The sequence below is a fragment of the Xyrauchen texanus genome, chromosome 16 (assembly GCF_025860055.1).
Source record: "Xyrauchen texanus isolate HMW12.3.18 chromosome 16, RBS_HiC_50CHRs, whole genome shotgun sequence".
Lineage (NCBI taxonomy): Eukaryota > Metazoa > Chordata > Actinopteri > Cypriniformes > Catostomidae > Xyrauchen > Xyrauchen texanus.
The window spans coordinates 20,624,784-20,652,395 of NC_068291.1; the positions used below are offsets into that span (position 1 = coordinate 20,624,784).

Below are 27,612 nucleotides of genomic sequence, written 5' to 3' on the forward strand. Positions count from 1 at the left end.
TTCCTTAAAAAGCAGCTTATATTTACACACAGATGCAAGAAGAGGACATGAATAGAGAGCATCTGAGGAAGAAAACCCCTTACAAATTGTGGAAATAATATGAAAACACATTAAGAATTACACATCTCTTTGTCGGAGGTGTGGTCTGGTGGTCATCATGTATGCTTTAAACACATTGAGCTGTTGTGATCAAGACGTTGACACGACTTTGGTGACAGGACTTTGAGTCTGGCTCAGGTATTTTGTGGCATTCTCTGCCCAAAACTTTCTTCAATAATCTCAATAAATAAAAGTGGCCAAAAAATTAAGCAACAAATTACAACCTTTTAAAGGTGCTATATGTAATATTTTTACTGTACTAAATCATAAAATGACCAAAATATGCCATTAGAGAATTAGGAAGCATGCTAAGTTGAAATACTGGCTTCTTGAATAACAATGCTACAGCCAGTAAATTCTACTTTGAAGTTTCCATTCTGGGTGATATTTCTGTTTACTGTATGTTTTGGCCTGTGTGATCCAAAACACTGGCCAACACTGCCCACTGACCAATAGTATTTCGACACCGCTGGGTTGCAAGATTTGAACAAGTTTGCAGGCAAACAATACTGTGTGCTGCAGCAAACAAACTGGATCAGAGATAACAGTTTTCATCTGACCAATAAAGCCTCGACATCCATCTAAAAACCACCATGACCAGAGGTGTAGTAAAACAAGGATAAATATTGGAGATGCCTTTGGAAGATGGAGACAGCTTAAAGACCAGAAATCCTTTAAAACTGATGCTGAGTTGGCTAATTTGCATGTCAATATTCTGGCAACCCGCATGAGCTTCGACTCTGGGGCGGGGCAGACAACTCTCCAATATTTTGAATTTGGACTGCAGTAGCCATTTCAAACGCTTGTTGTCAATCTTACACATAGCACCTTTAATGTTGTGAATATAGCCAATATAGTCACATCCTCAAAATGTATAGCTTGAGAGCACTGCAAGTTGCTTTGAATAAATGTGTCTGCTAAATAAAAAAGAGCCACTACAGTTCACCTCAATCTGTTTTATGACTTAATCCCATTTCTATATCTTTTCTTTCTTTAGAGTATCTCTCTTCGTTTTTTTCTCTCTCGCTCCCTTCAGTCTGATTGAACTTCTCTCTGTGGCTTGTGCCATCTTTGACTTTGTGTCTGTGTGTAGATAAAAAGGGAAGCTAGACAGGGAAGCTAGGCAGGGAAGCCTAGTTGCTTTGGTCTGCCTTCAGCCTCAAGGGTGTTTCAGCATGGGAGCGTATATCTATCTTTGTATGGGCCTGTGTGTGACCGTAGAGAATGAATTCCAACACAAACCAACAATGTGCTGCTGCCCCGATAGAATGGCATACCACATCTTTACCCATGTATCTCTAAAGTACCTTTAGAGCACCCAGATGACTGCACTGCATATGAAGCACTTACATTTATTCATTTAGCAGAAGCTTTTATCTAAAGCGACTTACAAATGAGGAATACAGCAAAAGCGATTTGTCATAAGGAGGCAATAATATGAGAAGTGCTGCAATACAAAGTTTCAAATTGCTCAGAGAAATACAAGTAGGGAGGAAGGCGAGAAACCTTGATGAAAGAATGGAGTGAAAAAAGAAAGAAGACGCTGCATTATTAGGATTGGGTCAAGTTCTCAGGAAAGAGATGCGTCTTTATATTTTTCTTAAAAATAGTTTGAGAATCAGCTGCTTGGGTGGAGTTTGTAAGGTCATTCCACCAGCGAGGAACGGTGGAAGTGAAATCAGAGAAAGCCATTTTGTGACTTTATGAGATGGCACTACAAAATGCTGTTCACCAGCCAACTGCAAGCTTCTGGAGGGCACACAGACTTGAAGTAGTGAATATATATTGGGGAGTGGAACCAGTGGCTATTCCATTAGTGAGCATCAGTGCTTTGAACTTGATGCAAGCAACAAATGGCAGTCAGTGCAGTAAAAATATTGATGAATAAATATATTGATACTATATATATATATATATATATATATATATATATATATATATATATATATATATATATATATATATATATATATACACTCACCTAAAGGATTATTAGGAACACCTGTTCAGTTTCTCATTAATGCAATTGTCTAATCAACCAATCACATGGCAGTTGCTTCAATGCATTTAGGGGTGTGGTCCTGGTCAAGACAATCTCCTGAACTGCAAACTGAATGTCAGAATGGGAAAGAAAGGTGATTTAAGCAATTTTGAGCATGGCATGGTTGTTGGTGCCAGATGGGCCGGTCTAAGTATTTCACTGCTCAATTACTGGGATTTTCACACACAACCATTTCTAGGGTTTACAAAGAATGGTGTGAAAAGGGAAAAACATCCAGTATGCGGCAGTCCTGTGGGTGAAAATGCCTTGTTGATGCTAGAGGTCAGAGGAGAATGGGCCGAATGATTCAAGCTGATAGAAGAGCAACTTTTCCTGAAATAACCACTCGTTACAACCGAGGTATGCAGCAAAGCATTTGTGAAGCCACAACACACACAACCTTGAGGCGAATGGGCTACAACAGCAGAATACCCCAACGGGTACCACTCATCTCCACTACAAATAGGAAAAAGAGGCTACAATTTGCAAGAGCTCACCAAAATTGGACAGTTGAAGACTGGAAAAATGTTGCCTGGTCTGATGAGTCTCCATTTCTGTTGAGACATTCAGATGGTAGAGTCAGAATTTGGCGTAAACAGAATGAGAACATGGATCCATCATGCCTTGTAACCACTGTGCAGGCTGGTGGTGGTGGTGTAATGGTGTGGGGGATGTTTTCTTGGCACACTTTAGGCCCCTTAGTGCCAATTGGGCATTGTTTAAATGCCACGGCCTACCTGAGCATTGTTTCTGACCATGTCCATCCCTTTATGGCCACCATGTACCCGTCCTCTGATGGCTACTTCCAGCAGGATAATGCACCATGTCACAAAGCTCGAATCATTTCAAATTGGTTTCTTGAACATGACAATGAGTTCACTGTACTAAAATGGCCCCCACAGTCACCAGATCTCAACCCAATAGAGCATCTTTGGGATGTGCTGGAACAGGAGCTTCGTGCCCTGGATGTGCATCCCACAAATCTCCATCAACTGCAAGATGCTATCCTATCAATATGGGCCAACATTTCTAAAGAATGCTTTCAGCACCTTGTTGAATCAATGCCACGTAGAATTAAGGCAGTTCTGAAGGCTGAAAGGGGTCAAACACAGTATTAGTATGGTGTTCCTAATAATCCTTTAGGTGAGTGTATATATATATATATATATATATATATATATATATATATATATATATATATATATATATATATCTACACACACACACACACACATCTAAATTATTGGCACAACCCTACTTCGTTTATTAATATACATTTAATAACATACTATATTTATTATATATATGTTTATTAAACTTATATAAAATGTGTTCATCGATGTGTTTACAAGAAAGTGAGTGTAATTTAATTCCTTTACCCACACAACTTTTGTGAACATACAAAATATTTTTACCATGTTTTTATTTATTTATTTTTTATTGTTATCATGTTTATTTTTGGGGTAGCACAATGGTATTCTATGATGTAGGGCTGTGCCAATACTTTAGATGTTAATTTAATGTTTATTCATCTATTTGCATATTTATATCATGTCCTACAGTTCAGTAATGAAGAAGCAGGTTGTCTAACTAATCAAAAGCTCGGTGTTGTGTGTTGTTTCTCAGTGTAGACAGAGATGCATCTATGAGGTTCGAAATAGATTCAAATGGAGCATGCAGTTCCACTCTCTTTCTCAGACATGCCGGGCCTCTCACTCATTTAGCACAGATTTAGTTGCAATCCAGATATAAAATATATAGTTCCCCGTCGAAGTAAGCGACACTAGGGGTCTCTCTTGAGTGCCGAATATACCTCTGATCTATGAAAAAAGCCAATGAGAATTTGCATGTCCCGCCCCCGGACATACGGGTATAAAGGCAGGAAATCCGTCTGTTCCATTCAGAAATTGTCAGCGAGCTGCGAGTCACACACACCTGTTCCTCTTGCCTCTGGTGATCTGCTGTTGGATCTACGGCAAACTTCAGCGGCTTTCTCCTTCTCTGCACGTCAGTGCAGTTTGCCCCTGGGTGCTTCGACAGCGCAAACTAAAAGAGTTTATAAAAGAGTGATTTCTCTAAAAGAGTATTTTCCTCTAAAAGAGCAATACACAGCGCCGTTGAACGTCCTTTAGAAGGACGCGTCTTTATAAAGATGCCTTTCCGCCCCTGTGTAGTTCCTGGATGCGGTAGAGTGCTCTCCGCTTCAGATGGCCACAGGCGCTCTCTCGTGTGTCTGGGCTGCGATCACACTGAGGCAGCGTTTGTGTATGGTTCATGTTCTCACTGCGAGAACATGACCATGGCAACATTGCGGTCACGGCTTTCCTTCAACCGAAAGAATGCCACTCCAACCGCCCCCGCGTCGCTCCTTCTTCCCATGGGATTGAGGACGATGCGGCTGGTGATGGAGGCTATCTGGGGATGGCAGCGGGCTCGGTTTCGCCAGGTACACATCCGCGAACCACCCATCCCTCGGCACGCTCGTTGACTTCCGTCCGGGCTCGAGGCAACAGCGGCTCGCCTCACAGCCATCCTGCCTATCCTCTGGAGCCCCCCGAGCTGGATGAGCTCGCCGCTGCATCGGAGATTTCCAGCTCCTCAGAAAAATCCTGAATGAAACAGACGTATTTCCCTGCCTTTATATCCATATGCCCGGGAGCAGGACATGCAAATTCTGTCTGCCAACTCCTTTTCATAGATCAGAGGTATATTCGGCGCTCAAGAGAGACCCCTAGTGTGGCTTCTTAGACACAACATCTCCTTCCCTCCATCAGGAAACGGAGGTTACATCCATAAACTAGACGATATCGTTATATATGTATTGGAATATGTATCATATTTAAAGTGCCTTAGAGCTGCTGATTTAACATGGTAATTTCGAACATTTAATTATTTTAAAATGGAATAGAATCCTTTTATTTTGGTCACATATTATACTCACAGTTTTTTGCATATATTCAGTGAAATGTATTAGTTTTCACATATCCCAGCTAAGCTGGGGTCAGAATGCAGGGTCAGCCATGATACAGCATCCCTGGAGCAGGGTTAGGGTTAAGGGCCTTGCTCAAGGGCCCAACAGTGGCATTTTGGTGGTGCTGGGGCTTGAACCCCCAACCTTCTGATCAGTAACCCTGAGCCTCAACCACTGAGCCACCACTAGTGAAGGCTGTTTTCTCACGGGACATTGGTGTCAAGAGGATCTGCCAGTAGCCCTTTGTTAAATCCAAGGTCGAATAAAATTGAGCAGTACCTAACCGATCGAGCAGTTCGTCAACACGGGGCATTGGGTACGCATCAAATTTAGACACCGCGTTGACTTTTCTATAATCCACACAGAATCGTACAGACCCATCGTTCTTAGGAACAAGAACAACCGGGCTGGACCAATCACTGTGGGATTCCTCTATTACTCCCATCTCAAGCATCGCATCCAATTCTTCCCGAACTATTTTCTTTTTGTGTTCGGGCAGGCGATAGGGGCGGCTACGTACCACCACTCCCGGCTCAGTCTCGATGTGGTGTTGTATGATGTTTGTACGGCCCGGTAGTGGAGAAAACACATCTGCAAATTCTTTTTGTAACTCAGAAACCTCTGTGAGTTGGCGCGGTGAGAGGTGGTCTCCACAAGTAACCGGGGTGTTGAGATTGCGGGCTTTGTTTACCTCCGGTCCGAGCTCCGCCCTCTCCGGAACTACTATTGCCAACGTCACAGAGGCCGCCTCTTCTCTCCACAATTTGAGGAGGTTGAGGTGATAAATTTGGCGTGCGCCCCCTCTATCGGTACGTTTAACCTCATAATCGAGATCCCCTACTCGTCGTGTGACCTCAAAGGGTCCTTGCCACTTGGTGAGCAATTTAGAGCTCGATGTCAGGAGTAATACAAGTACCTTATCTCCCGGTGCAAATTCCCGTAGCTGAGCACCCCTGTCATACAGCCGGTGTTGGCGTTCTTGAGCCTGGAGCATATTCTCATGTGTTAATTGCCCCAGTGTGTAAGCGCCCTTACCGCTTTCCTCTCCCGGACGGGCGCTTGACCACGCCCCCGCTGCCACAGGGAGAAAGGGCATTCACACTTAAATGAAATTTAGCAGACTTTCAGCTCTCTGCTCTTTGTAAATATGTGCTATTTCTCTGTGTCGGTTTCCACACCATTAACCGCTATCTTTGTCTGTTCTCTCTCTCCCTCAATCTCTCTACAGACACACTGATATTTGTGAACTAGTTTAATAGCATTTCCTTCTCAGCTCATTACAAAGGTCTGATCAACCTCTCCAGCCTTATTTATGATGGTACATCTAATCTGTGTGCGATTAGTCAGACTGAAAGTGTACACTTGTGGTCAGAGGGTAGAATGCTATTGCTTTTTTGGTCAGAAAGTAATACAATCTAGTTTTTCATTAGAAGCAAGACTAAGAGCAGTGTGTGTAATGATTGTGAGGCATTAAAACATCTGTGAGTAATGCAGCAGAAGTGCCTCTCTACTGGAGCGCATTCTTCATTTACTTATCCAGATGTTTAGCTAGAAAAACAGACAGCATTTGGTCAGCTTGCTAGTGTACAGCAAACGTAACAGACACAGACAAGAACCCTGTAGCTAAAGCTTGTTTATTAGACTACGCTGGTTTAGGCTGGTCTAGCTAGCCTCCCAGCTGGTTTACCATCTTGACCAGCTGATAGTACAATAGCCCAAAACCCCTCTAAAACCAGCAAAGAAGCCAGTAATAGTTGGGAGGGGGGTCATTCAGAAGGTTAAGGTGAAATGAGAACAGTAACATCAAAATTAGGCAAGAAAAATAAACAGGACAAAAAAAAAACAAACCCTTCTCTTTAGACCAGAGATAGTAACAAGGGGATTTTGGGACACAGCAGCATATTATCAGCTTCCTATGAAAAACCTCCCTTGGGATACAATACTTGAATCATTGTTTGTCAGCACAAGTTCTCTCTTTCTATCTCTCTCTCTCTCTCTCTCTCTCTCTCTCTCTCTCTCTCTCTCTCTCACTCACTGATGTGCTTCCTCTATTTTTGCTGTTACCATGTCTGGTCAATAAAAAATAATCACTTCCTGGTTTGACTGTTGACCTTCATAAATGAGATCATGGAGAGGTCAGCTGCTAAAGACTGCTGAGAAAAGGAAGTGAGGCTGAACAGCTCAGAGACTGAGACCTTTAAATCGCCAGCTGACTGTGAGGAAATCTTCTTCAAACTGGTTTTTCAATCAAAACTATATTAAACAAAACCTGAATTCAAATCAATCTGATTGGTTGGTTTCAAAACATGACTGACACCCTGAAAATGAAAACCACATGGAGTTAAATGTAAGAACAATGCAACAACACATATAGAATGGGTCCAAATTCTCCATTCAAGTGTTGCTGAATTAACCTTTTTCACTTAATGTTTGCCAGAATCAAGACCTATATCATGAAGCACATTATTCTTTATTTTCTGGAAGTGTCAGGACATGGGTTCAGATTTAGACTGGTGAATCACAAGATAATTATTCAGTTAGTTAAATACTTAAAGGTGCTGTAAGTATTACAGCCTTACTACTTCCATGAGACTGAGCTGTTGGATTAGCCACGCCCCCTCTTTCCAAAACCCGAACTCCAAAGATACCAAAATTAGCTTTATTGAGAGCAGAAACGGATGTTAAAAACAACAGCAGCAAAATAGCGCCCTCAACTGACAACTGCTATGAGCAACATGGCATAAAAATGCATTAAGCCTCAATAATTTGCTGCAACTTCAATACTATGAGAACATGCAAAATGAGTAACAGGCAAAAAGCGGTTCGCGGAAATATTTTTGTTTAATGTTTACATTCTAGAGTCTAGAGCTGTCTTATGACACTTGTTTTATTAATATTTTTCAGGGAGTACGAAAATGTTTTGCATACTGTGGCAGGGCGGAGGGCTGGGCCGGGTCGTGATCCTACGCACCCGGTCCCGTATTAGGCTAATCAAGCCTCTGAGGTTTAAAGGTCGTCTGCAGAGTGTCGTGCGGGACAGAGAGATCGTTAGCGGACATGTCCGTCATGTGTGTGTTTATGTTGTCTTTTAAGTTTCTCATTAAAATATGATTTATATCGTCAAGCCGGTTCTCTGGTGCCGAAACCCGGGAAGGAGGACGGATACGCCGTAGTAGAGTTCTCGCCACTACCGTCTACCCCAACGGAGCAGCCGCGGCCATCTGCTGGGGGACGAGGAGCCCAGCCACCTGAAAGAAGACGATGGCCGGTGTGTGTTTATGTTTATGCAGAACCAGACTGAGGGAACAGCGACTGCCAGGCACCAATGAGGAGATTTGCTCACTTAGTCCAATATGGAAACACTCTTTGAGGGCTACCTCATTAAAGTCAACCTCACTGTCCAGAGAGCAGAAGTCCCCCACATATTCCTCCAGGGATCTATTCCCATGAAGTAGGTGCAGAAACCGAATTGCTGGGTCCATTATGGGCAGTCTAGTATTCTGTAACGATGTAGCTGGCAATGACAATGATGAAGACAATGACGATGAAATGAAGAATCCAAGTGTAATTTATTAATAAAAGTGAAAACCATAAACCCTAAATATAAACATGAATAAAACATACTATTATCTTGAAACATAAACATGAACTTGGCTAGGTTAGGCTTAAATTTGACTTGAAATGAACTTGAAATAAACTACACAAACTCACACCAATACTAGACAAAAGGACAATGGTAAACATGAGGGCTTAAATACATGACATGGGGGAACATAAAACAATGATCAAACAGAACACTAAACAAAATAAAAAGACACTTAAACTAAACCAATGACAAACTAGAACTGATAACAACCTAATGAAACAATAAACCAATGAAAACAAGACACATGAACATGAAGGGAAACATCACATGACTTGGGAATCAGGAACTAAACATTTCAAAATAAAAGACATGGAATCAAAAAATGAACAAAAACACATCTAAACATGACATTTGTACATTGTATATTATTATTTTATATTGTGTTTGTGTGAATCTGATGTTTATTGTAAATTGGCATATGTCTCATCACTGTCATGACTGCTATGTTGCTCGGAACTGCACCCAAGACTTTCACCCACTGTTGCACTTGTGTATATGGTTGAGTGACAATTAAGTGATTTGATTTGATTTTTGATTTTGTAGTGAAAGTGTAGTACGAGTAGCATGTCGACACTTAAAATGCAGCAAAATAAATGTACTTTAAGTAACTGGATGATGCACTTTTTCAAAGGTCAAAACGGAGTATGGAATGTTGTTGGACACTTCATTCACTCAGTGCATGCAGCTTGCCATACATAGAGGAAGAGCTGGAGTTACCTGGTTATGCTGCTGGTCTGACAAAACAGTTGTAAATAATGAAGAATGTATCAGCTGGCGAATGCAGTGAATACAGCACCTTACAAATGTGAGCTGTATGCTTTACCATCACCCCAAGCTGTGTGAAAATGCACATTGTTTAAGACACAAGTGTTGAACTGAGGTTGGCTAATGCACTAAAGCAAGCAGCAACACATCACATGCTCTTGAAACGTCACTTCTGTCAGCTGTTAAACAGCGAATTCTTCCGTGTAGTAAAATAAAGTTAAGTGTTTCATTTGGGACTAAACTGCACTTTGAAAATTCACACATTACATGGCTGAGTGCATATATTTAATAAGTGCATAGTGTCTAGTGTGTCATTTGGGACAGGTTCTGTTTCCAATTGTTAACATGTCTGTAGTCCTATAGTTTATATTTCAGAGACATGAAAAAAGCCTGCATATATTACAAGTAAGAAAACAAAACAACTGGATCCAAATATTATTTCCAGTACATTACCATGCTATACAGCAGAGGAATACAAACCCCAAGTTAGGATGAGCTGAGGAGAGGGTTCACAAACAAAAGAATATATGCATAAACAGAACCTATACTGACACTAGGTTATTAAAAATATACCTATTGGGAAAATCACAAAAACCTGTCCTCATTTTCCAAAGTTTAAATGACTTCTACAAATATAGGCTGACTAGATAAATAATTCCACGGACTCTTCTGAAAATTACGCTTTCTAAAGCCCATATGAAAATGCAGAAAAGCATAATTTACCATATACTTGGCAATGCTCGATTTCACCCTTATGCTCTCTATTCTTTGTCATCTCAGCAGCCTGCTGACAACAAACTTTTCCAAACAATTTCTCAAACAAGCAGTGCTGGCTTCATTGTGGGATGGTTAGAACTTACATTGAATTAGAGTAACTCGCCTTTGTTTTTCTCTTTTTTGCTTTGTCTCGTTCCATCTTATTTCTTGCCACCTACTGCATAATGCACTAACACACAGACACACAAAAGCACTGATGCAAGCCTCTTCCCGTTCGTTCCGCTTCAGAGTCTGTACCCCTGACAGGTGACCCATTTTGCTGAGGTCAAAAGCATTATACATGAAGTAGCTCTGGTCTAATGCTCTTGCAGGTATATTTATTATTATGCATTCAAATGCAAAGAGCAGGGGATAAACAAAATATTAAAAAATACATTTGCAATGTAATTGAAGAGAGGCCAGGGGAGGGGAGACAACTTTTAACTGCCTCCAAAAATAGCAAGAGACTTCTGCAAATATGCAATCTCAAAAGATGGGAGAGAAAGACATTTACCTGGTATTAGACATAATTTTTTTCTGTTTTAAATACATATTTAATTATAAAAAGGACTGGATTGATCCAGTCGTGGATGCAAGCACTGGTATAGTGCTGGACTATGCTTATTTTTTGCTTATTCAGCGTACTTTATGCCTAACAACATCCTTTAGACATGAAATGTTTCACAGTATAGCACTGCCCCTGATATCTTATTGCTTAATCATATACACAACCATAAATATAATCTTTACTGCATATTTTCCAAACCAAATTGGTAGCAGAGCGCTGTTATTTATTTTGTTTATTTGATGAGTTTGTTTCGGTCTATTTAGAACTCAGATTGTTCTTTTTTCTCCAAAATATGTTTGTGTGGTCCTGCTATATCTGTACATAACAGTTTTGTCAAAAACATCTCTTTTTTCAACTTTGTACTATTATTATCTCTCTCTCTCTCTCTCTCTCTCTCTCTCTCTCTCTCTCTCTCATTCATGCACTCAACAACCCCTGATTACACACTACACACCATGCCATTAATTTTAGCTTGAAGACAGAAGAAATAATTGAAGCCTCTGAGAGGAATACATTGTAACAGAGGGAGAGTTCACAAGTGAGTCCATAATTGATAGTCTGCTCTAGTGGCATTGTACACTTTTTCACCATTTTCCACCCTTCCTTGTTCACTCCATCTCTATCCTTCTGTATTGTTCATATGTTCTATAGAGCAACAAACAAGTTAAGGTGAAAGGCATCCTCCTTCAACAACAATAAATATTGAGTTAAATGTTGTTTAATAACAATTAATGCACTCTATATGATGGACAGTTTATGTACTACAATTACCTTGTACCTTCACCTTTTCAAGTTATATTATGAACAGCCATATATTCTGAGATTTTTTTGAAGAGCAAAATGCCCTGCCTATGCTTTAGAAAAACTCCTGTGTCTAATTTGTCTGAAGCCTCACGTTTAAAGTTCGAAGGTCTTTGAAGGTGTGCTTATGTTTTTGAGTGATTGTGCATGTTGCTGAAGGACTCCCTTCTCATTATCCCTTTCTTGCAACCATGCAGAATAACAGGGGGTCTCTGATGGTCCATAGGTAATAATGTGTTTCTCTTGGACTTAGTTCATTAATTTAGCTACAGCCATCCATTCATGGACACTGAGTCTGTCACGGTCCTGTCACTCTGTCAGTCTGGGTTTTTGTCTTACAGGACCGTGGCATCATCTTACCAAGCCTGTCTTGTGTTTTGTTGTCTGTCTTGTGTGAGTGCACATTTTCGGTTGATTTCCCTGCAATGCACTCTTCGGTTTTTCTTGTTTTGTGTCTGGAGTATGGTGTCTGGATCCTGACTTCCTGTCTGGTTCGTTTTCGGTCTGTGTCGGGATCCAGACACTCATGCTCCATATCTGTCTGTTATTGATATGGGTGCATCGCGTTTATATCATCTTGGCAGCATGCACTCGAGTCAATAGTTTATGCCTGTCTTTCGTGAACGTGTGCCCAGGTCACAAGCTGTCTTCACGTTGTGCTGAGGTTCGGTCACTTCAGTCTGAGATTTCGGGTTTGTGTTTGACGAACTCTTGCACAGGTGTCCTGTCTTGTTTTTGTTGCCTGCATCGCAGGGCGTTGCAATGTATGCTCAGGTTTTGTTTAGTGAGAGAATGCGTGGCATTCTCTCACTCTTTGGCGTTGCTGTGCATTCTCTCATCTTGTTTATCAGTTGGCATTGGCGTATATAGACTTATTGTCTTGGCGATATGCACTCATGCTATTCAGGTGTTTTGTAAGAGCACATGGCTTTGTTTTGTTTCTGTATCACCTCATTTCACTCTGTCTTAAGTCATACCCTGCCTTGTTGTTTGCCCATTATTAGTTTATTAGTCACACCTGCCCTGTCTTGATAACCGGTTTGATTTCTCTCCATATTTTATTCTCTTCGTGTTTGATGTCCAGTGCCAGCTCTTCTTGTTTCTAGTCTTGTGATCTAGTCGGTCCTGTATGTGTTTTTGATCACATTCCTTGTCAGTCCTGTTCCCCTACCTTCTTTCTGATCAGACGGTCCTGTGCCCCATTTACCTTATTTCCTAGCCCAGATTACTTCCTTTGTTGTTTTCCCCCTACAGGGTTGTTTATGTTTGTTTTTCCCCCTTGTGGGAGTTTTGGTTTGATTTTTGCCCTTTTTGTTTGTATTAATACATTTATTTATTTTAACTCTGCGTTTGGGTTTGGCCTCTCTAATTCCTGACAAAGTCCAAGTTTCTATAGTGATGTTTTTTGTCGTCAATGTAATAACATGTTTTGTGTGCTTTGGCTATGCTTTTTCCTGTTTGACTGAATAAAAGGAAGTCTTTGAATGGCACACGCTCAGTCTCTTCCTCTGTAACAGCTGTTTGCATCGAGCAGAATAAGTCACATTCTAAATCTTCCTGCATCACTGGACTTTGACAGATTCGATGTCTGGGATGTTAACTCTAATGTCCTTATCAAGATTTAAAGTCTTAATAAAGGAAGAACACTTTAGAAATACCTACGAATATACATTTTGGAGTAGAACATTTTAAATGGCACACCATGATTAAAAAGGGCTGATGTAGTACATTGACATTTGCTAACGCTCACTCACAAAGCTCCCTCCCAAGTCGTCCCAAAATAAGATGCAAAAACATGTAATTCAGAAATCGTCATCCATGAGTACACTATAATATTACCTACATTTACATATCAACACCTATTAAGCATTCAACAACTTGGCCCTCACTGATGAACACCCAATGGTGCGTTTCCCAAAACTATCATTAGCCAACTATGTTCGCAAGTTCCATAGTTACCAAAATAGTTCAACAATTTGGCATTTCCCGAAACTGTAGTTCCAACGAACATTCGCAAACTGCATCGCAAAGTTGTGTAGTTGGAACTACAGCTCTCCGCCTATGGTTAGAAGCATAGTTCCTTGTTGTTTGCGTTGTCGACATCATTGATTTTGCCGCTGCTGTGGTGTGTTCTATTCAGAGTTATCACCCCTATGCCCTATTCCTTTCAAATACTTCACTATTGACTTTGAGAGCTTTGGAAGGCTTAAAGTTGTGGTGTTAAAATATCACATAATTTAATTGTTTTGTTATTTTTATTGGAAATTCTGTTTGAAAAGATCTTCCAGCATGACTGCCACAATTGTTCTCCCTTTGAAGTGCCCTCTGAAGGCATTATTTATGCTGTTTACAATGCAGGATTGGTTTAGTTTCTGCATAGAAAAGGTGAAATATTTTAAATTGAATATCTTTGTTACAACATCCCTAAAGATAAATTTCACATATGGGAATATATGTAAAACATAATATGTTAGTGATTTTCACTGATATAAACAATTATCTGTACTGTACATATATTCAGTATATCTGCAGTGCTTTGAGTGTAGTGTCAGAAAATAGATATGCAATGTAAAATTAATCATTCACATTTCAAAATATAACACTTTCAGATATGTAAAATATTATTTCCCAAATCACAGTATAATTTTATATAGCCAATTTGCTCAAATAAATGAACAATAACTGTAGAAATGTGTACATTGCATTACATGTCGATGGTGGTTTTGGGTTTATTGTGCCATGTTCACTAGAACTACAATATAATAGAATATGGAATATTCTCAATAGGCTTTGTTATAGAAAACAAATTTAAGCTTCTTGTTTCCAGCAGTCTTTCAATTAAAACTATTAATGTTTGCCGGGGGAAAAACATAGACCAAGGTAGGCAATAACACAAAATGTTTATTAACATAAGTTATGTCAGTGAGATGAAATAATAGAAAATACAGTAACCAAACTGTATTAAAAACAATAATCATAATTTGTAATATTACTGACTTCTGCTCCTGCATGATGCATTTTGCCTTGATGTAGGTTCAGAGGATCATCATCATTGGCAGCATCATCTTCGTCATCATCAGCACCAGCACGAACCCCCTCTTCATCCTCAGGAAGGAACATTTTCCCTGACTGCAATGCTGTTGAGAATTACAGTAGCCACAACAACAGCACAGCTTTTGGAAGCATTTCAGCTTCAGGTGGTGAACCTGCGAGCACTGCCCCGGGAGGAGGCAGACCCAGTCTTGTCTTTGCTGTGTCCGGTACGCGCTTTGCATATCTATTTGGACTGCACAGAGAGCATTAGATACTCCAAGCAGCTCTTTGTCTCTTTCGGGGGACAGCAGAAGGGGAACGCTGTCTCCAAACAGAGAATTGTCCACTGGATTCTAGCCTCTCCAGGAGAAGAAATAAGAGAAAAGGCCGAACCAGCTGTTGCGGCCTGTTCCCAATGTGGGCACGTCTGACCCCCCTTTTATGCTTTCAGGGGGCCAGGGTCTATACGACATGAACAGGTTACGATGGGGCCGGTGCACATGTTACTTGGCACGCAGTGGCCTGCCTGCACCTGCAACGCCGATCCACATACCACAGTTCAGCTGGTTGTGGCATTTCATATAGGGACCCCTAGTGTCACTACATCGACACAACGTCAAGTGAGTGACAGATAGGGAACGTCAAGGTTACTGTTGTAATCCCCATTCCCTGATGAAGGGAACGAGATGCTGTGTTCCTCCTGCTACAACATTGAACTACCCGCTGGGTAATTGGTCCCTGTCTCGGTTCCTCAGCATAAACCTAAATGAGTGGTTGTACACCAGCTCGTTTTATACCCGTATGTCCGGGGGAGTGGCATGCAAATTCCACTCGCCAATTTTCTTTGGCCTTTTTTCAAACACCAGTTGTGTTTGGGGCTTCCAAGGGCGACCCCTAGTGTCACTACATCGACACAACTTCTCGTTCCCTCCATCAGAAAATAAAGCGAAACAACGGGAAACAGAAAATAGTGAAGTAGTCCTAAGATGCAATGTTCAATATTTACAGCAGGGTCACAGGTAAAGTACTGTTTACTGACCAAACCGCTTGTATGCTGCAGTAAAGAGAATGCCACTTACAAAGTGCATATAAACGTAAACGTCTATTTCGTTTCTTAAGCAGCGGTTTCAAAATAAACGGGTTTCTGACAATGTAAATTAACTGTTGTAATTTGATATCCATTCGATCTCCGAAGAAGCTATTACTCCACCCACTGAGTTACGTCATTAACGACAGCTCCACATTGTTGAACTAACGTGGTTCGGACAATGGATATGCAACACTTCGGGAAATGAATCACAAATCGTTTCTAGCTAGTTTCTCTAATGATGCATCGTACTATGGTGGTTCAGCAGTGAGTTACATAGTTGTACATGAAACGCACCCCAGATTGATCTACTTTTGAATTCAGAAACAGTAGGTCGAAAGTTCTTCAGCTGAAAACGGACTGTGAATTCTGAATTCAAGCCTCTGCCCCAGTGGACAAAGCTGGAAGTGTTGTTAAACATATGTGCAGGTGTGAAGAAATACAGATGATGTCTCATAGTCTAATACCGTAAAATTTACTGACAATTTACTGTTTTATCAACTGTAAATTATGTTAAACAATTAACAGGAGACATAACTAATTTGATCATCGACCATGTGTTATTTTTGTGGACTTGCACGTTACTGTTCGGCCGCACTGGTATAAAGAATACAGCATTTTTTACCTTCCATAAACTAATAAAAAAATCCCATATATAATCCCAAATAATCCTATATATTACAGGCTCACTAATGTCACTAGTTGTGTTGTATTTAGGTAGGTATTTCATGTATTCCAATTAATTTCCTCTAAATTTAGGACATTTGTCCTAAATGTGAAAAATAATCACATCCAAATAGGGCTTTACTTCATAGCACCATCAACTGTTAAAAAGTATCCACTCCAGAGAAAAAATAAATGACCAGAAAGGGGGAAAAGAAAGTCCCCCCTGGCAAATCACACCCTGAGGTAGAGTATGCACGTCTTAAAGGAACAGTATAAAACAAGCCTGTTTAATACTATAGGCCCAGATATAATTCATACAAAATCAAAGAAAGAATGGGTATTTAGATCAAAATCTGGCCAAAAAGAAGGGGTTTTTGCATTCAATTTGGTGGTTCGTAACAGCTCGACTGAGTGAACTTTTAGGAACATTTCTAACTGGCTGCTAAACACCTTCTTGCTGCCACTGGACAATGTTATCAGTAGGTGCGAGATGAAGTTCAACCTACTACTTTGTTTGCGTTTTTCATTCACTATTCAACATGAACATTTCAGTGTGCAAGACCATGTAATGTGATTTTTTAAATTAGTCAAAAGGAATAAAAATTGTGAATGTGAATGGGCACTTGAGAAAGTCGAAAGTCATTCATACTGTATATCTGCCCAAAGTAAGAGCACCACCTGCGTCTCCTCCCATCTACCAGTGATGCTCAATTCAACTTCCCACATCTACTACCTGTGCAAATATCAACAGCGCAACTGGTTTGTAGGTTGCCAGGTTGAGATCACAAATGGGTTGAAATTTGTATGCTGTGTCGATTGTGTGAGTAGGATACGTTTCATACAAGATCTGGCAACTGGACAACCTTGGAAAAATATATTTATGTGATTATTCATATAACGAGGTTTGGGCCATACAAATTACGTGAGTTTCCCAGGAGAAATAACAAAACGGGAGGGGGGCAGGAGATGGGTGTAAAATACGGGAGACTCTAGGGAAACGGGAGTGTTGACAGGTATGATTACAACGTTTGACCCAGAAAATGGAGCTCACATTCGCCCAACAAGAGTTACCACTTTGGCAATGTTTCGCATTTCAGTAAGCACAGACCGATTTAAGCTAAAGAAAAGACAACCTTCTGTTTCCAATTTCACTGTGGAATCAGTCTGCTCCTTAGAGTTGTGCAAATTAAGCAAAGCAAAGCAGCAACTTCACTTCACTTGGTAGCTGCTGCTTAGTGGTTATCAACAATACAGTGCTTTCTCCATATCTCTGAAAGTCAACTCTGAAGCCTCAATCATCACTGAATACAGTCCTTTTAATCTGGAAATCCTTTAGATGAGCAGTCAGTGTCAGCTACATTGCTTTTTTTCTGTTCACTAGTTAAAAAGAGTTCAAGGCAGTTGTTTAGGATGTTGTATTGCTGGTTTGTGGTAAGGGAATACAATCCATGGTGTAAAGAACAATAAATATCAAAATAATTAATCTGAAAATGAGTTTAGAGTGTGGTGTCAGAGAGAAATTGGATCTCTATGACTTTTTATTTGTTTATTTGTTGAGGCATCACTACTTGTTTATTCTGCAAATTTGCAGTGAATATCCTTGCATGTGTGAAAATGCTTTCAATAGCTGATATTCCATAAGGCCATGTAAAACACTTTGGAAACACTTAATAATAACTTTCATTAATAAATCATCAACAAACATTTTACAACAGATCATTGGTCAATGTATATTCAAATAGTATGAAATAGGAGATAATGTGCTTGTTAATGTTTACTAATGAATTTAACAAACATTATGAAATTATCTGTTAATTATAATGTCATAATAATGAGGAATTCTCGTTATCACTGTCTTGCAACCATGCAGAATCACAGGGGGACTCTGATGGTCCATTGGTAACTGTGTGATTCTCTTGGACTTTCAGTATTCCAAAATAACTTTAATGAATAAATCATGAACAAACATTGTACAATGCTTAACAGATCAGTTCATGTATATTGAAATAGTTTGAAATAGGAGATCATTTTCTTGTTAATGTTACTTGCGAATTTAATGAGCATTAACAAATGATCTGTTAAGCATTATGTAATGTAAATTCAAATATTTAGTAATGTTATATCACACTCTACTCATATATTTATAAATTATTAATTGATGTCTGGCTAATTAGTAACCAAGGTCTGTAAAGGCAACACATTTACTATTTGTTTGTTGTAGTATGTATGCATGCTTTTACATACACATCTTTACAAATAATTGATTATTTATATGTTCATATTTTTGCAGTACCAAATCTAAAGTTTAAACTATTCATCCATTTTCTCAATGACTGTAAACACTTGCCTAGTTTCCATCCACGTTTCATGATAATATGTTATCGACAAAGTAAAAATGCGTAATTTGTTTTTGTGAAATTTGCCATCTTCTGTCTGTTTCCATTCAAATGGCTTTGAAACAATAAAAATGGTGTGCGGGATGATGTCATGCTTAAAAAAAACACTTTGGAGCATACGTTTTGGTTTATCGCAAAATAAATAGTCCCTTAAGCAGTTTCCCCACAGAAATGTGTGTACATAGCTTTTTGAGTACTTTTCACCTCTCAGATGTCCATAATTTCTTTCCGCCCGAAGTTTTGGTAAAATGGGGAGAGTATTGAGACAATTCATTGAAATTAGCCAGCTTAAAGTCATTATGATTTCACAAATAAATGCAATCAGAAGAGGAGGAATTGCAATCAAAAGGGAGCAGTTGTCTTTCTGATAGGGCTGTAATATTGGTCTTGATGTTGTGTCTATAGCAGCTTGCCATCGGTTTCAACCGAAAGCGGATCGTCATGGCCCCGTTCAAGCTGGCAACCGGCACCAAATAGTGAGAGAAACTTTCGGTCTTAGTATAAGGATCATCCATCGATGTGTATATGCTGTGTGCACAGCTATTAAAGAAAGATTTATATGGTGTAATATCAGGGTTTAATATATATGATAAATTCCTGATATTCAATGGGCTATTTTGAACTATCAAAAGTGAACTCATTGGACAAATAGTTCTGATATTCTTGAAAAAAGTGCAGAACAATCTGAGAATGTCATTCAGCTGACTTTTTTTGTCTACAGAACAGGGCAAGTCTAATTTGCCCCCTCGGACCACCCGCCCCCTGGCACGCTCGTTGACTCCCATCTGTGCTCGAGGGAGCGCGGCTTCTGATGCTGAGGACTCCCCTGGGCTGCCGCTTTCGGGCCAGCACACCAAGGCTGAGGCCGACGCGCAGATGACCGACATGCTTTCCCAGGCCGCCGCTAGCATGGGGCTGGATTGGAACCCTCCATCCTCCCCAAAGCACCACTCTCCACTCGTCACAGCGCCACTCGCTCATCCGCGCCAACTTTCCCACATAGGACCTAAGCGGCCATGTGATGTATTCGCCACATTTACCTCCCCTGCAAGGTAGGTGTGGTTTCTGCAGGGTCTTCTCCCCCTTAAAGAATAGGAAACTGGGTAAGACCCCCTTCCCTTAATGCATGTAAGGGCCCCGGCCGTGATTACTCTATGCGAGAAACATAGAGAGAAAAGAGGCCCAGCCAGGCTTGGCCCGTTCCCAGGTTGGCAAGCATCACCTTGTTCCCCTCACTAGGGTAACCAGAAGGATTCTGATGACTTTAATGGGGTATTGGGGAAGGGTGCGTGCAGCCTGATACAGCTGGTCGCGTTTGCACGTAAGAATACCTGCCCCCTTCTGTATCAGCAGTTCACTGACACAACGTCGAGAGAGCAACAGAAGGGTAACGTCTAGGTTACGTATGTAACCTCCGTTCCCCGATGGAGGGAACGAGACGTTGTGTCCTCCCCGCCACGTCGCTGAGCCGAGCCACTGTTTTGGCCGGACCATTTCCGGCTCCTCAAACAAATCCTGAATGAACTCCCGTATTTGCCCGCTTAAATATCCGTATGTCCGGGGGTGGGGTATGGCCTTTTTTCATAAGTCAGAGGCATATTTCGGCGCTCAAGAGAAACCCCTAGTGTCACTTCTCTGACACAACGTCTCGTTCCCTCCATCGGGAACGGAGGTTATATACGTAACCTAGACGTCCTCATGATTAACACAGGCCAACTTTTTGTGGTAAATTCTGTTATGTGACACTACATTTTAGCATTAATGCCCATTTTCTCAACAAAGGTGTTTCCAAACCAGTTTTGAAGTATCGACATAGAGTTTATGCTCTAGAGTTAAACGGAAAAATATTAGGACACTTGTGAAATTTTAGCGATAACTTTTTGATGCACTATTCACTTATTTATTTTGTGTGGCAATATACAAATATTTTTTTGTAATTCTCTACAAATGCTTGTTTTGAGTGACCCGCTTAGACCTGCCCCAACAACATTACACAACCAATGGCAAAAGTTGGGTGTGGGACAATCTGTAGCAGACAAGGGGTGTAATCAGAAAACCGTTCTGAAAACACTGTTTATTTTTGCAATTTCATTCAGTGACACTAGTGTTGCAGGAATGACATTCTTCAGCTTTAATAACACATAATAACAATAATAACAAGACATAATTTGGATGTCGTTTACATGTCTCAGATGCTTCACATGCAAGCAGGCGATTTTCGGTGCCCTCAAAAAAACAATTGGCCAAACTGGAAAATTTATCGGACAATGCCGATAATTTTAAAAAGTCCGAATATCGGCTGATTTATTGGCCTGCCGATATATCAGTCAACCACTACCTGAAACCCATATGAACACACTGAAAAGTAAAACAAGTATAAAATACAACTATTTACTTTTTGCATCAACTGCCACACCACACCAGCATAGGAAGCAAAGCGGATGGAAGTTGACTTGTCCAGTGATAACAGTTGTCTTAATTCAAACACACAAACAGCTAGAGTGACAGCCAGGGGCAAGACATATGTCACAGATCTGTTCCTAAAAACTTGTCGAGTCTAAGAGAGATGTGTGATACAACATGATAATGTATGTCAACCTCAGAAGAGATCAGAATTCAGAAGTGTGATCCTACTAGATTCATACTGTACATACAAAAATACAGTGTGACTAAGGATGCTTACTGTTTGTGATGATTTAAGAGCAGAGATGGGAGCGTTACTTTGATACTATCCATAGCAAATTACTAATTGCTTATGAATGAATATAATCCATAATCAGTAATGTAATTCAAATATCACAAATAAAGTAACATAATTAACATAATCTGATTACTTTTAGTTACTTTATAAATAGAGACAAGAGAAAAGCAATATGAGGGTAAATCTATTGAAACCTGTCAAGAACATCTCTGGGCCATATTTCCCCCCAAAATCAAAATATATTAATATAAAATAAGCTTATTTTAGTACCATTAAGTTTTTGTGAAATGAATGCACACTGGCCCTCCAAACTGTAATGTTAAAAAATCTCATTTTAACTGAAGTAACAATTATATATTTGTACATCACTGTAGCATTTTAGGATAATTTAAATTAAAACACATATACATATATACAGTATAACTATAGTGTCTGGACAGGATGATTTTCATTGGTCTATTTATTTATTTTACATGACAGAATCAAAGATGGGGAAACGGAGTGTTTAATTTTCATCCAAATAAAAATAAATAATAATAATAATAATAATAATAATAATAATAATAATAATAATAATATAATATTAATGGTCCTAAAAAAGGCATCGCTTTCTTCATGCAAATTATAACTTTGTATTTGTTTCTGACCTCTGCGACCCAGTATTTGTTAATATAAATGTAACAATATTTTTTTTTCCAATTACAGAATTTTAAGATTATGTTACTCCCCAGGCATGTTTGTTAGTCAGGAGAGTTGTGTATGTTGTGAAGGAGCCTTACATTTACATTTATTCATTTGGCAGACGCTTTTATCCAATGTGACTTTTTTTACTTACTGGTTTTTCTCCACAGACAAAATCAGCTGCTTTCCTTCTGTTTGGATCAGGATGCACAGTGAAGCTGGAGGAGTCTAAAAAAGAAAAACAAACACCTCATGTCCTGTTTTCCTGTTTCAGACAATTTAAAATAAACCCTGTATCACCCCCACAAACACACACAGCATTCACACCTTTGTACAGTACATCAAGATCACAGCATGCAGAGCCACAGAGCCAAAAGGAAGTCTTCTAACTGTCATTTTACACATCATAATGTGCCAAGCACTCTGCGTACTGAACTATCCTTACCACACACGAACATTTGTAGACACAAATAACCTTTAAGAGTAAACCTATCTTCATAAATATTGGTAAACAAGCATTGCTTTCACAGGTTAGAGCTCTGTGCTGTAATGTCTTTTATTTCCAAATCACTTACAATTTTGTTTTATATAAAATGGTATAACCATGATCTTTTGGACATGGTACCATTATAATGCTGTGTTTTATTGGGACATGGTACCATGATATTACAATGTGTTTATCTTTTTTTGGACATGGTACCATGTTTTATTGGGTCATGTTATCAAGCTATTACTTATTTATTTTGATTTTTTTTTTACATGGTACCATTTTAATGCAATGTTTTAGGCTTCACGCTATGTTACATGTCATCATGCTATCTCCATGTTTGTTTGTTTTTTTACATCATGCCATTTTAATACTGTGTTTATTGGGACAAGTTTTTATGCTTTTTCCATGTTTTTTGTACATCAATGTACAGTAATAATATAATTTTTATATGTACCATGGATATGTATGGTATATTAATTTAATATTAAACAAGTACCATGGTATACAGTACATCAAAGTATCAGGGTATTATCATATGATACCATCACTGTACCATACCATAAAAAAAATCGCTTGTAACATATAAATTAACTGGTTTTATATGAAATATTATTTAATATGATTGAATCAACCTGACTACATTATTTTACAAAAACAAAATTTTTTTTTTAAAGTTAGATCAAGTAGACATGCACAGCACAATTCTAAACGTCACGGTTACTGTTGTAACCTCCGTTCCCTGATTGAGGGAACGAGACGATGTGTCAATTGTAGTGACACAAGGGGTCTTCCTTGGGAGCATTGCGTACCTCTGAACTTGAGAGAAGGGCAATGTGAAATTGGCAGACAGAATTTGCATGTCCCGCCTAGAAAAGGTGTTGGGTGTTGCCCAGCCCGCTGCTCTGCAGATTTCTGCTAGGGAGGTGCCCTGGGCAATCATCAAGCCGCGAGGGTTGGGGTGAGGACGGAAGGTTCCAGTCCAGCCCAACGCTCACAGCGGCCCGGGAAAGCATGTTGGCCATCTGCGTGTCAGACTCCATCTGCGTGACGAGGGCGGCAGCCGAGTCGAATCTTAAGCGTCAGATGCCTGAACGCTCTATGATGCAGCAGCGATGTCATCATCCTGACCTGGCTCTAAGGAGGAGGCAAACTGTCCGTGAGGCAAGCCGCCGTCGTTCCAAGTGCAGACGGACGCAAACAAGCGTGCCGGGGGGGCGAGTGGTTCATGGGGCTGTGACCGGCAAAACCGAGCCTGCTGCCATCCCCAAATCGCCTCCATCACCAGCCAGGCCGTCCTCAATCCCGTGGAAAGAAGTAGCGACGCGGTGGGGCGGCTGGAGTGGTGTTCGTCTATAAGAATAAAAGGTCTTAAAACGAACAAAACGCTCTTTTACCAGAATAAACTCTTTTAGAAAATATACTCTTTCAGAGAAATCACACTCTTTTATGAGAGAAGCGCTGTCGTAGCACCCAGGGGCAGATGCTGCACAGCGTGCAGAGAGGAGAAAGCAGCTGTAATGCGCCATCAGATCCAACAGAATCTCTCTTGCAGAGGTGGGTGAAGCAGTCGTGAACCCAGCTCGCTGATCACACAACCGCTCGGCTCCGAAGAAACAATCTGACTGACAGACGCACGCCAGCTTCCCTTTATACCCATATGTCCGGGGGCGGGACATACAATTTCACATTGGCCTTTTCTCAAGTTCAGAGGTACATGTGGCTCCCAAAGAAGACCCCTTGTGTCACTACAATCAACACAACGTTGAGTGAGTGACAGAAGGGGAACACAAGTATCTTTAAAGGAATGTTCCATGTTCAATACAAATTAAGGTCAATTGACAGCATTTATGGAATAATATCGATTAACACAAAAATTTATTTAGACTCGTCCCTCCTTTTCTTTAAAAAAAAAAAAAAAAACTTGGTTCCAATGAGGCACTTACAATGGAAATTAAAGGGGGCCAATTATTGAACATTAAAATACTCACTGTTTCAAAAGTATAGCCACAAGACAATGACAATAAAAAATATGCATGTAAAAATGTGTTTTAGTTTGATAAAATCACTTACTAACCTTTTCTGTGTATAGTTATATACAACTTTACAACTTAGTAACCATGACGATGTAATGTCAGCAAACCCTAAAACCCTAAACTGACAACTTTACATATAAAATAATACACAAGTTTTGACAGAAGAATTCCTGTGTGCTGTTATAAAATTATAAGCTTGACATTTCTGTTTAAACTCTTCGAAAAGAGGCCACATTCACTCATTTTCAATTCCATTGAAAGTGCTTCACTGAAACAGGTTACACCACTGAAAAAATTCACTGATTTTAGATTTTTCTAGATACTGAGATAATCAATATTATGCCACAAATGCTGTCGATTGAGCTTAACTTGTATTGAACCCAGAACAATCCTTTAATTCATAAATGTGAATGGTGAGTCTATACATTGAATACACAGACAAACTTAACTCATATACTAAAATATTTCTTAAAAATGTTAAGTATTCATAATAATATAATGAGCACATTTTTCCCATAGTAAGCAGCTGAGACAGCATATCTTCTTCCATTACTCCTGCTTCAGTGAAATGGGTTTGAACCCTCAGTCGAGCCACTCAGGGTGCAGGCCGACAGCTCCGTATTTTGCAGAGGATTTCTTGTCTGAAATTCACTACCTTCCCTGCAATCTCTTACTACACCTGCAAATGTTTAATCACTATCACCTTGGAAGGGCTCCATCTGGCCCTCACCCACCTAGACAATAAGGACTCATACGTTCGAATGCTGTTCATAGATTTCAGCTCAGCATTCAACACAATCATTCCCCAGCACCTGATTGGAAAGCTGAACCTGCTGGGCCTGGACACCTCCCTCTGCAACTGGATCCTGGACTTCCTGACTGGGAGACCTCAGTCAGTCCGGATCGGGAACAGCATCTCCACCACCACCACACTGAGCACTGGGGCCCCCCAGGGCTGTGTGCTCAGTCCACTGCTGTTCACTCTGCTGACTCACGACTGTGCAGCAATGCACAGCTCGAATCACATCATCAAGTTCGCCGATGACACGACCGTGGTGGGTCTCATCAGCAAGAACAACGAGTCAGCATACAGAGAGGAGGTGCAGCGGCTGACGGACTGGTGTAGAGCCAACAACCTGTCCCTGAATGTCGACAAAACAAAAGAGATGGTTGTTGACTTTAGGAGAGCACAAGGTGAACACACTCCGCTGAACATCGACGGCTCCTCTGTGGAGATCGTCAAGAGCACCAAATTCCTTGGTGTTCACCTGGCGGAGAACCTCACCTGGTCCCTCAACACCAGCTCTATCACCAAGAAAGCCCAGCAGCGTCTCTACTTTCTTCGAAGGCTGAGGAAAGCACATCTCCCAACCCCCATCCTCACTACATTCTATAGAGGGACTATTGAGAGCATCCTGAGCAGCTGCATCACTGCCTGGTTTGGGACTTGCACCGTTTCGGACCACAAAGCCCTGCAGAGGATAGTGAGGACAGCTGAGAAGATCATTGGGGTCTCTCTTCCCTCCATCAAAGACATTTACAAAAAACACTGTATCCATAAAGCAACCAGCATTGTGGACGACCCCACACACCCCTCACACAAACTCTTTACCCTCCTCCCGTCTGGCAAGAGGTACCGAAGCATTCGGGCCCTCACGGCCAGACTGTGTAACAGCTTCTTCCCCAAGCCATCAGACTTCTCAATACTCAGAGACTGGTTTGACACACACGTGTCCTGAGTTGCACTTTAATAACTGTCACTTTATAACTGTCTGCTACCTCAATAACTGCTATGTGCATAGAACATTATCTCATAGTATGTTATGTTTACATTTTTAGAAACTGTCATCTTTTTGCACTACTGAGTACTGGTCGGCGCTGCACTGTCTATTGTCCTGTTCATTGTCAGTAATTTGTTGTACTGTCCTGTACTTTTTGCACATGTTTGCACGTGCACTTTATATAGGTATATATAGGTAGTTTATATAGGTATTTTATTTCGTTGTGTAGTCTCATGTGGTCCTATGTTGGTCCTTTGTTGTTTTTATGTAGCACCATGGTCCTGGAGGAACGTTGTCTCGTTTTGCTGTGTACTGTACTAACTGTATATGGTTGAAACGACAATAAAAACCACTTGACTTGACTTGACTTGACTTGGAAAGAAAAGCTAGCTGCCAAGCCAACCAATATATAGCACTGCATTTTCATGACTTAAAGGAAAAGTTCACCCAAACATTAACCTAAAAAATGTTCAATGTAAATAAACAGGTTTGATTCAGGTAAAAAATTAAAGGTCTTAATTTTTAGTAAGGTCAACCTTACTAAATTAAACTACAACAAATTTTAAGGGTTAGGTCAGTTGCACCGGGCTTAACAGAACTTTTCCCTATAAATCACTAAAAATATTCCCAAGATGTCAGACTCTACCAATGACAGTTACAGTATGGAAAAGCCTTGGGTGTTGCAAAGCCTCCAATTACACATGATATCGTTGCATCAACTGTCAAATGGGCAGTTAAATGGCCTGTTTGTGTCATGTGAAGGGCTGTTGAGCCAGAGTCACATATTGCTCTGAGCTACAGAAGAAGTTTGTAATATTCATTGAAGCTCGGGTAACAGGGTGCAGAGAGTGGAATCAATTAAGACTTAATGACGAAGGCCTCGTGACTCTTTGCGAAAATGTCGCCATGGCTTCAGGCGGATAATCTAATCTAATGTACTCCAAAACAGTTTTCAAGATTCATCACCTCATCACTCAGCCTTTGTGCCTCTGCTGCTATTTGGCAGCAAGGTCTTTCACTCATGTCATAAATTACCCTTTTACAGCAAAAATGATACTGAACATGAGAGTCAAATATTGTGAACTAATTTGTACTGC

The 27,612-nt window shown here is 40.3% G+C and overlaps 1 protein-coding gene across 2 annotated transcripts in view; it reads right to left on the bottom strand.

Moving 5' to 3' along the window:
* The window catches only part of LOC127657362 (disintegrin and metalloproteinase domain-containing protein 12-like), a 173,451-nt gene that overhangs the window by 116,623 nt on the left and 29,216 nt on the right, over nt 1-27,612 (bottom strand). For both annotated transcript variants that reach the window (XM_052146113.1, XM_052146111.1), the window contains exon 3: nt 22,366-22,439. In XM_052146113.1, the coding sequence (XP_052002073.1) occupies nt 22,366-22,439 (74 nt within the window). The remainder of the gene's footprint in view (nt 1-22,365; nt 22,440-27,612) is intronic.